The 14,909-nt window shown below is 41.0% G+C and overlaps 1 protein-coding gene across 4 annotated transcripts in view; it reads left to right on the forward strand.

The window, feature by feature from the left end:
* LOC138982916 (partitioning defective 3 homolog) overlaps window positions 1–14,909 on the forward strand; it is an 83,402-nt gene that overhangs the window by 44,192 nt on the left and 24,301 nt on the right. For 3 of the 4 annotated variants that reach the window (XM_070356310.1, XM_070356313.1, XM_070356311.1), the window contains exons 11-14: window positions 3,230–3,559; window positions 4,610–5,200; window positions 6,134–6,219; window positions 7,224–7,372. In XM_070356310.1, the coding sequence (XP_070212411.1) occupies window positions 3,230–3,559; window positions 4,610–5,200; window positions 6,134–6,219; window positions 7,224–7,372 (1,156 nt within the window). The remainder of the gene's footprint in view (window positions 1–3,229; window positions 3,560–4,609; window positions 5,201–6,133; window positions 6,220–7,223; window positions 7,373–14,909) is intronic. The other variant, XM_070356312.1, reaches the window with a different exon arrangement.

Below are 14,909 nucleotides of genomic sequence, written 5' to 3' on the forward strand. Positions count from 1 at the left end.
GTGGTTTCAAAATAAGTTTGACACAACACAGTGACAATCAGTGAGTTCATTAGAGTTCTTAAGCTTCAGTTGGATAATGGAAGGACACGTGTCAGTCTTATAAAAAGTTTTGGTTACTTATTTTGAAAAGAACATGCTTACCAAAGTTGTCAAAACGGCAGCTCTTGAGCCTGGAGTCCAGTTTCTGTAGTGTGGCAGTCTTAGTGTTGTGCTGTATTTCCGTGGATGAATTTTCCCTATCACTCTCTCCATCTCTCTCTAAGTCAGTTTTGATCTTCAAACTGCATGGTATGCACAAATATATCCAGATAGTCTTCTAAGTATTTCTTCTCTTTTGCATGTAGTCTTTCTTTGTAGAGCTAAGACTTCAAAACTAATGAGTGTATCTTTAAGTTTTTCATTCAGAGTGAAAACAGAAAAGCTTTTGCTTTGGAATAATGACTTCCTGTTGCTAAAGGAAATCATTCCATTATTGACTGTAATTTATTTAACATATAGTTATAACACTTATTCCCCATGTGAAATGCTCAATACACTCTCCATAGCTATAACTCTGACTCAGTTTTGTAAACGGGATTTGTGTTATTATCTACTTCAAATGTAAAGAATAATCTCTGATACCTGTTTCGTATTATACTTGAAAGAAGTATCATAATGTCTTCGTAGAACTTTTGGGCAGAAACTTTGTCACCTTTTTGGATTTCTTCACACTTTCATTTTTTCTGATGTTGTACAGTTGGTTTTTGTTTGTATTGGAAACATTTTCAAAAAGAAAGTGTGATTTTGTGACAGTGTTACTCATATCATTATTGTGGTCATTTTGCATGTTATCATACTGTCACTGAAATCATTTCTGAAAATCATTTTTGAAGTCATCATATTTTCATTGAGCATTTCACACAAACTCTGAGCTAGTTTTACTTGATGTATTCACTAACATGAGACATATCCTCGCTGAATGTCTGAATTATTTTATTTATTTACATCTCCAAGAAAGAAAAGCAGGAAACTTTCCTGAATACAGAGGGGGAAAAGCCATGAAATGTATTGAGATTTGCTAAATCTACATTCAGAGAATGCAACTCAGAGCTATTATTTAAAGGTGGGGAAAACAAATGAAAACATTCAAACTGGATTCAAATAGGAGATGTTCGCAGACAGAATGACCTGGACAAAGAAACCCACAGGGAGACGAATTTTTAGAATCCAACTCCGGGCCACAAAGCATCGTCACAGTAGCTCGAGATAACGCGTCAACCTTGTATGTGACGTAAAACGTAGCTTGTTGACGCTTTTCTTCCGGTCTGAAAATGTACAGAGCTGCGATCATACGTGTGAGTTCAGTAAGTGTTGAGCATATTTCTTTTCTTTTTAAGTGTTTATGACTTTTCGTTGTGGATTTTGCGATTACAGAGATAACTTGCAAATTGACCATGAGTCGCCGCGGTAATTATCAGTTGTCCTCGGAAACACAAATCCAAAGCCGCGATGGTTCCACACATCAAACAATCAGCCTGATTGGCTTTTACTTTGACAATCCACGTTTCACCTGAAAGCTCAAACCCATTCACCACCTCGATTTATTGCATGGGGAACATGAGATTTATTTCCCAGGTGTTTGTGAATGAAAACTTGTGAAAATGATGACAATGTTGAATAATGTAGGTAACATGAATGCCCTATACCATTAGGTCGATTTGATGAGCTTACTAACATTTTCTAGAGCTAATTCTAACATGTGTGTTTCTTTATGCTGTATATAAGATATTGGTTGTCTAATATGCTTTTTCTGTTAAATTAACACTAGCTGTTACCAGTATTTCTGCCATGCGTGTAGTCCCAACAGCCAGCAGTTTAGCTCTGCAAGTAATTAGTTCCCTTGACCAGCAGACTTTGCATTCATAGTAACAGTGGTATACTTTATATTATTAACTGTTCAAAATATAACATTCTAAATCATCAAGAATTACCGTAATCCCGCTAAGGGATGCTGACGAGATCATATGATATCTCTGTAGCCCAGGTTATGCTGAATCAATTCATTGACATTTGATGGTCCTTCTTCGTTAACTAAGGCCAAAAAAAAAATAGGTCTGTTTACGGTAACATAGGCCCAAAAAATAGGGTCGGTAGGTCGGGATTTTTTTTTTTCTCCCAAAAACCATTTTTTTACGTTATTTTATATTTTTTTTCCCAAATGCCCCAAAAAAGTCTAGGGTCGCGCGAAAAAAATAGGGTCGGTCGGGTTACCGTAACAGACTATTTTTTTTTTGTGCCTAATATTTATCCAAACAACAAAGAAAAGTAAGTGCTCCGAATACAAGACAAAAACAGCAAGTGAGAGCTATCTGAAACAAAATGTATCTCCATAGCTCTCAGTTACTGCTCTTGTTGATACAGGTACAGTCAAACTTGTTTATAAAGACCACCCAAGAGACCAACCAAAATTGGTCCTCATGGACATGTGGTGAGTGCGGAAAGGTGAACTGTATAGAAAAAAAAACTCTTCTGGGTTTACCTTAATAATAATAATAATAAAAATAATAATAGTAATAATACGAGAATTTATAACGCGCACATATCTCACCACAAGTGGCCATTGTGGAAAGGTGAATTGTATAAAATAAAAAAGAACCTCGTCTGGGTTTCTCTGGGGCACTTGTTACGGGCAGGTGGTCGTCATCAAGAGGTGGTGGGCGGGGATGTAGCTCAGTCGGTAGCGCGCTGGATTTGTATCCAGTTGGCCGCTGTCAGCGGGAGTTTGTCCCCACGTTCGGCGAGAGATTTATTTCTCAGAGTCAACTTTGTGTGCAGACTCTCCTCGGTGTCCGAACACCCCCGTGTGTACACGCAAGAACAAGACCAAGTGCGCACGAAAAAGATCCTGTAATCCATGTCAGAGTTCGGTGGGTTATAGAAACACGAAAATACCCAGCATGCTTCCTCCGAAAGCGGCGTATGGCTGCCTAAATGGCGGGGTAAAAACGGTCATACACGTAAAAGCCGTGGGAGTTTCAGCCCATGAACGAACAAACAAACAAGATGTGGTCGCCAGGGCAGGTTCGACTGTACTAAAATCACTTACATCTCTTTGTTATTTTATCTTCTCACTTAGCACTCTGACTCACTTGATTCCGATTCATCTTCATCCATTTTTGCTTGTGTAGTTGTGTAGTAGTGTGTACTGTGACTGTGCATGCCCTCTGGACTCCATGTTCCTGGCTTGCAGAATGCGTCAAACCCCGCTGACCCCCATGGTCTGCCGCAAAAGAGCGGCCAAGAGGTAGAAGAAAAAGAAGTGGTGGCTAAGCCCCAGGCAGACAAGTCAGAGGATGACAAAGGTGAACATTTGCAGCCCTTGGACCACTCGGAAGAAGACTTGCCGGCCGTGGTGGAGAAAGCCCCTCAGGAAGAGATCCACTTGGAGATCCCGTTGAACGACACCGAGTCTGCCGGGCTGGGCGTCAGCGTGAAAGGAAAGACCGTGACCACCGAGCAGGGCCAGAGAGACCTCGGCATTTTTGTCAAAGGAGTCATCGCCGGGGGTGCAGCGTCCAAGGTAACGGTGAAACTTACAGCTCGGTCACTCTTGTGTGATTGGCCTGGTTGTTGGTATGGGAGAACTTGAGTTCTGTGATCGATCAGGCATGGTGCAGCTCTTCAAACGTAAAAGTCAAACTTCACAGTTACATTCATTCTGTCGATCTGCAGGCGTGTTTGTGGAATGTTTCGATCAGCTGCAGTTCATCATCATGTCTCACTTCACTTAGTATTGCACATAATCATTCAACTGGCAAACGTTTCAAGGTAGTCTGCTAGGTGTAACATTCATGTAGCATGCAAAGATCCTTTGCGGTCTTCTAAGTGTTGACATCCGTCATTTTACAAAGATCCAATATAATCTTTCTTGGGTAAACATCATTCAGTTTGCTGAGATCAAAAGCCATCTTTAGTGTTAACAATATGCAGTTTGCACAAATATAAGGATAGATTGAAGGAACAGAAACGTTCACATCATTTGCAATACTTCGATGTAACCTAACACAACCCAAAAGCTTGAACGAAGCCTGATCTCTTTTGTTTTGTGTAAGCGTCTAAGCAATTATTAAGTTTGTTGGTGTTTGGCACAACCTTTGAGAGCATGTATGACATTTTTGTTAAAACAGAACAACTAACCGTAGTGTTTTGACATAGACACAAGCTGTTTTGAGTGTGAGCTTGAAGTGAGCACATCTAGCATTCTACTGACTCTTTCCTGTTAGCAGTGTGTGCTTTTTTTGGTATTTGCTTTGTGGTTTGATGCGCTTGAGAACACACTAAGACTGAGCTGATCATGTTTTGTTTGTCAGACAGCTTTTTTTTCTCTCTAGAAAGCACAGATCTAAATCACAGTTCTATTCCCAAACCTGGAGAAAAGGGAAACAATTTTACTAGAATTACTATACATGGTTATTTGTACACAGCTTGCCATTTATCTCGTGCCAGGTTTTGGAGTGGAACTGATCAGATATGATCAAAATTAATTATGTTGAAAATCTTAATTTGAGCCGATCAAATAATGTGAGTCGAGCTTTGTACTGATCAATTTTTAAAGTGCGATATTTTACAGGACGGCCGACTCCAACTCAACGACCAGCTCCTGGACGTGAACGGCATCAAACTGCACGGAATTCCCAATGTGGCGGCCATGGAAAACCTGCGACGCGCAATGACCACGGAAGGACCCATCCCAGGTTACATTCAGTTGAGCGTCGCGCGCAAAATAGGCGCACCCTCCCCTTTCCCCTTGAGCGAAAGCTCTCATGACAGCAGCCAGAACGAGATGATGATGAGGCATTATAGAACTCGCAGTGATTTGAGTCAGACCTCTGACTTTGTGGACTCGCCAAACCACTCTCGACAAAGCAGCACATCTAAAGTGTCGGACAGTGAGATTATGTTCTTTGGGGATCGGACGCCGTCCAAAGAGATGCTGGGCAGCGGGCATAATCTGATGTCCGCCAGTAATCTACGCAACGAATCCTATCTGAGAGCCAACAATGACAGCCTGAATGACAGTTCAGCGTTTTCGGAGGCGGTGCCGTCTCCTGGTGCTTTCCGCAGCTTGGATAAGAACCGAGGAAAGATGGTGCCAAATGTCAGACCGATCCAGGATGAGGAATTCATGATGGAGGAGGAAGATCCGTATGCACATCCAAATGTGAGTGCCCCTTCATTGTGTGTGTGGATGTTTGTGTGTGGGGGTGGATGTGGGTGGGGGTGTGTGTGGGGGTGTGTGTGGATGTGGGTGTGGGGGTGTGTGGATGTGGGTGGGGGTGGATGTTTGTGTGTGGGGGTGGGTGGGGGTGTGTGTGGGTGGGGGTGGATGTTTGTGGGTGGGGGTGTGTGTGGATGTGGGTGGGGATAGATGTTTGTGTGTGTGGATGTGGGTGGGGTGGATGTTTGTGGGTGGGTGGGTGGGTGTGGGGGTGGATGTGGGTGGGGTGTGTGTGGGGGGGTGTGTGGATGTGGGTGGGGATAGATGTTTGTGTGTGGGTGTGGATGTGGGTGGGGGTGGATGTTTGTGTGTGTCGGTGGATGTTTGGGTGGGTGTGGGTGGATGTTTGGGTGGGTGTGTTTGGGTGTGGGGGGGTGTGTGGATGTGGGTGGGGGTGGATGTTTGTGGGTGTCGGAGGATGTTTGGGTGGGTGTGTTTGGGTGTGGGGGTGTGTGTGGATGTGGATGGGGGTGGATGTTTGTGGGTGTGGGTGGATGTTTGTGGGTGTGGGTGGATGTTTGTGTGGGTATGTGCATGCATGTGTGATTGTGCAAAGTCATGTTGTAATCATATCAAGAGGAAAGCCATTCATTTCATTCAAAGTCAGGTGTTTTCTACAGGGGTTCTCTTTTTCCAAGAATTACCTTTTGTTCATCACAGACAAAAGTATACTCTTTTATATCCTTTCAGGGTACTGGCTCTTACAATATTACTTAACTGTGATTAGAAAGATATGAATTTGAGTGCAGGGTTTGTGTTCCAATGTTTGGACATACGAGTCACCCTCCCAAAGTCTTTGTGTACAAATGTAATGCTTGTTTCTTCATGTAATGCTTGTTTCTTCATGTAATGCTTGTTTTGTTTTCTGTGAAGCAGAAGTCTCCACTCAAGCAGAGGCCTCACTCTACGATTGGCTTCTTCGGACCAGAGGATGAGGAGGGAGAGGGAGAGGAGAGTGATCTGTAAGACATACTTATATTTGCTTACGCGTGAATGAATGTACATGTATGTAGTACAGCTTACGATGGGCGCAATGGCCCAGTGGTTAAAACGTTGTCCTTCCGTGTGGACGGTTTGGGGTTCGAATCCCACCAGGTATTGGTGGGTTAAGGGTGGAGATTTTTCTTTCTTTATTTGGTGTTTAACGTCGTTTTCAACCACGAAAGTTATATCGCGACGGGTGGTGATTTTTCTGATCTCCCAGGTCAACTTGAGTGCAGACCTGCTGGTGCCTTATCCTGCTGCATGTGTACACACAGTGTATAAGACCAAGCACACAGAAAAGACCCTGTAACCCATGTCAGAATTCTTTGGGTGATAGTAGCATGAAAACACACAGCACGTATCGCCTAAAAACGGAGTATGGCTGCCTAGATGGCGGGGGTAATAAAACGGTCGTACACATAAAAATCCACTCGTTCTAAAAACGAGTGAATCCACTCGTTCTAAAAACGAGTGTATGCTGGAGTTTCAGCCCTTGAATGGAAAAGAAGAAGTACAGCTAATGCAGAAATACACATTTACCTGTGTGTGTAAACGCTTGCACCTTAGTATTTGTTGCTAAATGCTTTCTAAAGACTTGAAGACTGAGCTGATGTTTGTTGTAAGTCAAGGTTTACAGCACACGCAGAAACCCCCATTTACCAGTATGTGTAAACACGTTTGTGTCTGAGAGTATTGAACACGTACTGGCAGCAGTGAGAGAAGGGGCTTGGCCTCAATTTTCTGTAGTGCCTTTTTTCTCCCTTTCTTCCTCTTTTTCTCTGCAAACGGTAAAACTAGAGGGACGAATGAATGAAACAGCATGCATTTTCTGGGTAGAAACTGCTAATGCAGCCCTATATTCATAATATTGCTCATAATGAAAGTGATGGCTTACCAAGTATTTTTCCTCTCTTTGAATTCTTTATAGGATTTAGAATTCATATGATTATGAAAATCATTTAAAATGCTGACTGTTTTCCAGGAGCCCCACCAGTCCAATAAAATCGTTCCACAGGGAAGGTTTCGGACGTCAGAGTATGTCGGAGAAGCGGAAAGGTCATGTGGACCCTCGCTCGTCTGAGGTCTACCAACGAGCAAAGGCCACCAAAGATCACCAGAAAGAGGGAAAAGGTCAGTCTCATGTCATATTTTTGCTGTTGCGTTATTATTGTTATTGGTGCGCTCCGGTGTTATGCATGAAAAAGAAGAAATTACTGGTTTTATCAAAAGCAGTGACGAGGTAAATGTGAAATTCTGACATTTTTGTTGTAGTTATGGTAATTTTTGTAGTGGCAGGTTTCACGGTATTGATTTCAGCCATTTCCCATTTTCTCACACTTCCAGTCAAACATAAAACTGTAAAATACTGTGAACATGGATGTTATTGTAATTAATTAGGATCAGTACCACACAAAACAAAGAAAAAAATTATACGCAGAGTCTTTTTTTCCATAGAAAATCAAGCGAAACGAAAGTTGCCCCCAAAACGTGAAAATCTATCAAACAAACTTGATGCAAGCCTGACTCCAGAAAGAAGACAGAAAACCACTAATACTAAATGATTTACATAAAGTTTAAACATATAACAGATTTTCACAACAAAGTTCCTTGCCTGAGGCTGTCTATATGTTTGCATGCAGATGTCCTTGATCAGAACGCCATTTTCACCTAAACCGGCCGGCGAAATGTTTTTTTTCACATTTCAAGGTCTCCATACACTAACAAAAGTCACATGTTTTGAAAGTGTATTTATGTGTGTACAAGATAAAAACAGATAAGTACTTCTTTATCATTTTTTTAATGGCAGAAATAAACTTATACTATCGATACCCCCTAATTTAGAAAAGGCAAGAAGAGCCAAGATACCTGTTTCATTTACAAGGAACACTTTTTTGTTCATAAAAAGACACTCACTCATTTTGATATAAAATAATAATCAATTGCATACATATATGAATACAGAATGTTAAACAAATCTACTTTTATTTTAAGTGGAAAAAACACACAACAAAAAACACGCACATAAGTGACGCACACAAACTGAAGGCTTACCACCAAAGACTGTGGGTACCCTAACTACTCTCCTCACATAGGGAGGGGGGAGATAGAAGGATCCCTAAACAAAGCCTGCCTCAACACGACTTTAGTAGGTAGCCGTGACTGCTTGGTCATCCAATTATGCCGTCGAAAAACAGAAACAAAGAAGAACAAGTCGCGTAAGGCGAAAATACAAAATTTAGTCAAGCTGTCGAACTCACAGAATGAAACTGAACGCAATGCAATTTTTCAGCAAGACCGTATACTCGTAGCATCGTCAGTCCACCGCTCGTGGCAAAGGCAGTGGAATTGACAAGAAGAGCGGGGTAGTAGTTGCGCTGAGAAGGATAGCACGCTTTTCTGTACCTCTCTTCGTTTTAACTTTCTGAGCGTGTTTTTAATCCAAACATATCATATCTATATGTTTTTGGAATCAGGAACCGACAAGGAATAAGATGAAAGTGTTTTTAAATTGATTTCGAAAATTTAAAGGCACAGTAAGCCTCCCGTAAACCATCACAGAGCTCCCCGAGCGTCTACATACAGTACAAGCATACTTCCATTTGAACGCTCACCGAACGGGAACATCCTGGCTGCTTTCTGTCGAGCGTGAGACATTTTCAAAGAATTTATTTTCGTGGACTTCTCCTTAACAACAATTGCGCCTCGTTTTGGTGCTGGCCGGGACGGCTGTTATGAATATGATACCGGAAATCACGCCCGGACAGTAAGCCTCCCGTAAACCATCACAGATACTGTCAGGCTTTTACACACAGTACAAACACCCTTCCATTTGAACGCTCACCAAACGGGAACATCCTAGGTGCCCTACGTAAAGAGCGAGCAATTTTTAAAGAATTAATTTTGCAGATTGTCTCGAACACTTTTTGGACCCATTCTGAACTCAGGTCAAAAATGAGTTACTTCCCTTCTATCGATGTAAACTGTCGATAGCCGTGGATCGATGATTATCAGAATGTTTTTGGACCGTGGTGCGTTTTTGCGCTAGACCTAACTTTTAAAATCTAAATAATAAATTGACAGCTTGTTACAAAATTCTTTAATCATAAAAGAATTTGTTTTTCATCAAGACAAGATCAGAAAAGCCCGGAAGCAGGGTCACGCAAGGGTCGTCGCAGACGACGGTTTACAGTGCATATCGCCGTTCCTCTCAACAGTCAAAAGCCATCGCTAGAGTTCTTGTGAACCACAGCCGTTTGTTTCGTGCATAAAAACGTGCTATTGTAGATAAGCTCACATCGAGTCATATTCAAATGACTAACTGACGACTACATTGTGAAAAAGGGAAACTGGATGACACGAGTTCACGATGGCTCAGGGGTAAGATAAACCACGCAAAAATAAATTCTTTGAAAATTGTTCGCTCTTTACGGAGGGCACCTAGGATGTTCTCAATCGGTGAGTGTTTAAATGAAAGGGTGTTTGTACTGTGTGTAAAAGCCTGACCGTATCTGTGATGGTTTACGGGAGGCTTACTGTGCCTTTAATTTTGATCATAATGTTTATATTTTTAATTTTTAGAGCTTGTTTTTAATCCAAATATAACATATTTATATGTTTTTGGAATCAGAAAATGATGAAGAATAAGATGAACGTAAATTTGGATCGTTTTATAAATTATTTTTTTTTTTTACAATTTTCAGATTTTTAATGACCAAAGTCATTAATTAATTTTTAAGCCACCAAGCTGAAATGCAATACCAAAGTCCGGCCTTCGTCGATGATTGCTTGGCCAAAATTTCAATCAATTTGATTGAAAAATGAGGGTGTGACAGTGCCGCCTCAACTTTTACAAAAAGCCGGATATGACGTCATCAAAGGTATGTATCGAAAAAAAGAAAAAAACGTCCGGGGATATCATTCCCAGAAACACTCATGTAAAATTTCATAAAGATCGGTTCAGTAGTTTGGTCTGAATCGCTCTACACACACACGCACACACACACATACACCACACCCTTGTCTCGATTCCCCCCTCAACGTTAAAACTTTAGAAGACACTTGCAAGGCAAATTTTCGCGCCGCGGTGCCGATGACGCAAATAACTCTCGCGACAAAACGATTGGTCCGTAAAGTCGCGTCATCAACCGGTTCATGAATGGCCCGTGTATGAATGGCATTCCTTCTGTTGTGATGACGTGCGCACCTCGTCATTGATGTGACTTGGAAAATCGGTCGGATTTAGGTATCCCCAAGATCTTATGTCGAAATTAGATACCTTTACCCTACCGATCCAGAACTGCAAAGGAAACGTTAATCAAACTTCTATAATCATTGAAAAAGCTAAAAATCTGATCGAGCATGAAGAGGTAGCGATCGTGTGGTAGCGATCGTTGGCTGACAGACGGCATATTACTCGACAAAAAGGCAACAAAAACAATAAAATCTCACCTGAAAAAATAATCACAAATCATGCCTTCGGCCTCAACTGTGAAAAGTGTGTAATATGTCACATACGGCATAGGATTGCCCGAAAATGACAACGAAAGTGAAAGTAGCGATCGTTGGAAACCCCTGACAGACGACGGTCGGACATTCCAAGAAATGGACACGGCGCGGAATTTCGCGAAATTTCGGTCATTGTAAATGCTTTCCTATGAAGTACAGACTATAAAGGTGTGTTTTCAATGTCAAAATAAAATCATGTTATCATTTCTTGTGGTAAAATAAGCTTACTTGGTTTATCTGTGAAGACTTAGTTTTTCGGACAGACAGCGTCCAGTTCTCGATTCGATTTTTTGTGTGCAAAATATGTAATGCAAAATTCATATTTGTGCTTTTGTTTTTGTTTGTATGGTTAGATATTGCAGCTCTGCTATCAAATATGACCATTCAGTGTGAATTGAGTGCCTTTTCGTTTCAATTTTCACATCAATGGTTGGCTTCTGTCATGCAGAAGGAAATGGCGTCTGTCAGGATTCACACGATCGCTACCAAACACATGTGCATAAAATGCCAACAAAACAACTCAAACGATTTTTTTTTTCAGAATTGTATTCAAAATGACACATTTGTGCATTGCATATAAAAAAAAACACTGAGAAAATTGGTTCAGCAAGTTTGAAATCAGAGCACATTGTGCAGTCAATAGAATGTCTCAATACCGTGAAACCTGCCTAGAGGGTTTTATAGAAATAAGAAAACAAGAATACGAAGAGAGAGAAAGAAAGTGTGTGTATTGTTCTTTGCATGAGAGAGAGAGACACAGTGCGTGTGTGAAAGAGAAAAAAAGATTAGCTGATAAAGTCACATGGTTTTCCAGGATGGAAATGAAAATGCATGCTAGTTATGTGGTGGCTAAAATGTGCTGTCAGCGGCTGTTTGTCCGCCAGTCTCTGTGCTTGCAAGCTTCACTGGCATGCATGGCTCCACAGAATGGCAGAAAACTACACCTAACATATCAAATAAATAAAGCATAATTACGTAGAGATTGCGATTGTAATGATGTCATGCATGCAACGTAAACTAAAGTTGAACATTGATACAGACTGTAAATTACACATATTCTTTTAGAACATAAAATATGTTTGGAGGATTGTGAATGTTATTACATTATGCATGCAATGAAAATGTCAGTAGAACGTATGCAGACAGTAAATTAAACTTGTTCATTCTTTCGTGCCCACAGTAGTGTGTTCAGTTTGTGAAAAATCATTATTCCTTGAAATTGGAAAGTCAGCGTCATGTTCGTGCTAATGTTGACCTGCATTGTGTTAACACCTGTCTGCCTTGTTGTGTTGGTGGTGTGAGCACACAACGAGGAGTGTGAAACCTTGTTTTGTGACCTGAAAGTTGTGCTGCCTTTTCAGCTTCATTGCCTTGCCGCCGTGCTAGGTCATTTCATGTGACAGGTACAGTTCATCGCCCTCACCTCTCATTGTTGTTAACATTCCTGCATCGTGTTTATTCTACATATGTTTCCTCCCTCACTGTTTGGTTCTGTTACTCGCTCACTCATCTGGCTGTAGGGGCTGGCAGGGTTGTGTACCCACGCTTTACAATACGTTCATGGTTCAGAATGTCTCGAGTTCTTTGTGTGGGTATCCAAAGGTTGCACATCAATACTCAGCGTGTTCAAACTCTCGCAGCCATGAGCAAGGGGAGGCTAACCTGGGTAAAAGCGCTCCACTTCAAAGTTAGGTGTAACCTGGTTTTGGTGATATCATAATTCTCTGGAGGAATAAAGCACTGATCTATTTCAAACTTCAAACCCTGTTTGTTGGTTAAAGGCGCTTAGAACTATATTAGGATTTGCGCCCTATAAATATCCTTATTATTATTATTATTATTAAAGGCAGCGTAATGTACTTTTCTTGAGCGACCGCTAGCTATGATATGGCTCCTTGTAAGCATGGACACACTGCATTTGACTTTTTAACTTTAAGCAAAATGACGGATAAGAGTTGCTGGGTTCAAGAGCAATTTTGAAGTACATGTATATCACTAGTTACAAAATTTCAGTATTTGTAACTCACTGTTTTAAATTGCGAACTTTCTACCAGCAGAGTTATGATTTGGAGTGAACACTGCCTTCATGATTAATAATACATGTATTGAAAAAGGCTTGTATTATTTTAGCCTGAGCAGTGCTAGAATCAAAAGGAACACCGACCAGCAATAATCGCTTGACCAGCTGTCAGATCTGTACTGATAAAGAAAAGGGGTGGGTGGGGGTGGGACTAGAAGAGTCTTTGTTTCATTTTCAGTTGCAGTGTTCCGTGTGTGTCGTGGCTTATCATTGTAAATGTTTGGGAGCTGTTTATCCTTTGTGATGACGTTTTGCTGAGTGAACTGGATTTAAGTTATTGGAACGGTGTGCACAGTAACTGTCTCGGAGGTAACTGTATAAATGTTTGAGTTTGTTTCCGTTGCATTTTGAAAACAATTTGAGTTGCACCCTTTTGGGTTGTGTTTTTGGTTGAGTTTTGGTGGCAGTTCATGTGAACTCCTGATTTGTTTATTCAATGTTTGATGTGAAAAATCTTGTTTTTATTTGTAATGCAATTTAGTGTGTGCATGCCATTTTAAGTTTGAGTAAGATCTAGTTGGTGTTAATATAGTTGTTTTTGTTGTGTTTCTTAACCCCTTCGCTGCCACAGTATAACAGCATTATCCTAACGGTCTATGGGAAAGAAATGTGTTTAGAACCCCTACAAGTACTTGGACAGTGGTTACCTCCCATTTAGTTTTCAGAAATGTCCTGAAATGTTGTTGACACAAATCCCTTGTATGAGATACGGTTATGGGCGTAGGACAAACCGAAAATGACCACGTATTACATACGGGGTGGGCAGTGAAGGGGTTAACATGGATGTTGTGATCTTTTTTGTGTCTTAACTATACTAACGTAAAGGAAATAAGAGTATCGAAAGAAATCTGTTGATATAAAGTGTTACATTTTCAGTAAGACTAAGAGTAGGTTCTGTTTGTAGTTATATATTATGCTAATTTTAGAAACAAGAGCATTTGAGAAAATGTGTTCAAAAAAAGTGTTGAAGTTATTTGTAAGAGTAGGTTCCATTTCTATGATACTTATTTATAGAAAAAGACAATTTTAAGAACTTGTGGTACAGTAACTCTAACACAGCATGCATTGTAAAAATTGAACGCGTGGAAACATTTGGTAATGTATCAGCCTCTGAAAGTCATGATAAGCTTTACTTACACTTACTGATTCAGCACAGGAAAGGAAATATTCAACCTGCCATAGGGTTGTTTCTTTTTTTCTTTTTAAAGCAGCATTTCTGACAACAATTTTACAATAGACCTTTTTTTTTTAATCCAAGGAGCTCTCATGATATATCCGTACTGCATGCTCTTTTTTATGCTTCAAATGTCGCAAGAGCTGAGTACATGGAGTCTTAACAGCTCTCACAGGCGTCCATCCCACTTGCTCTGCTATGCTTTAAAGATCACAAGAACAGGGTTCCAGCCCCCCGCGGGTTAGGGGGAAGAATTTACCCGATGCTCCCCAGCATGTCGTAGGAGGCGACTAACGGATTCTGTTTCTCCTTTTACCCTTGTTAAGTGTTTCTTGTATAGAATATAGTCAATGTTTGTAAAGATTTTAGTCAAGCAGTATGTAAGAAATGTTAAGTCCTTTGTACTGGAAACTTGCATTCTCCCAGTAATGTCATATATTGTACTACGTTGCAAGCCCCTGGAGCAATTTTTTGATTAGTGCTTTTGTGAACAAGAAACAATTAACAAGTGGCTCTATCCCAATCCCCCCCCCCCCCCCCCCTCCCCCCCCCCCCCCTTTCCCCGTCGCGATATAACCTTGAACGGTTGAAAACGACGTTAAACACCAAATAAAGAAAGAAAGAACAGGGTTCCACATCACGTAGAATTAAGGGTATAATACCCTTTGACCCTCCAAATCACGTACGAGATGCTCTCTGAAGAGGTGTAAATACGTAACTGTTTTCTTCCAAAGAGGTAAAAAAACGTATGAGTCAAACGCTGAAAGGGTTATAGCCTTTGCTAGTTTACAAGCAACAGCACGCAGGCCGCCTGCTCTACTGAGACCACTAAAGTACACGCCGTGTTCGTGCCACTCCTCTGTCGACACTGACATGCCGTGAAGCAGAGGTTGCCTCCCTTGTCCTCA

This window comes from Littorina saxatilis, linkage group LG12, assembly GCF_037325665.1.
Source record: "Littorina saxatilis isolate snail1 linkage group LG12, US_GU_Lsax_2.0, whole genome shotgun sequence".
Lineage (NCBI taxonomy): Eukaryota > Metazoa > Mollusca > Gastropoda > Littorinimorpha > Littorinidae > Littorina > Littorina saxatilis.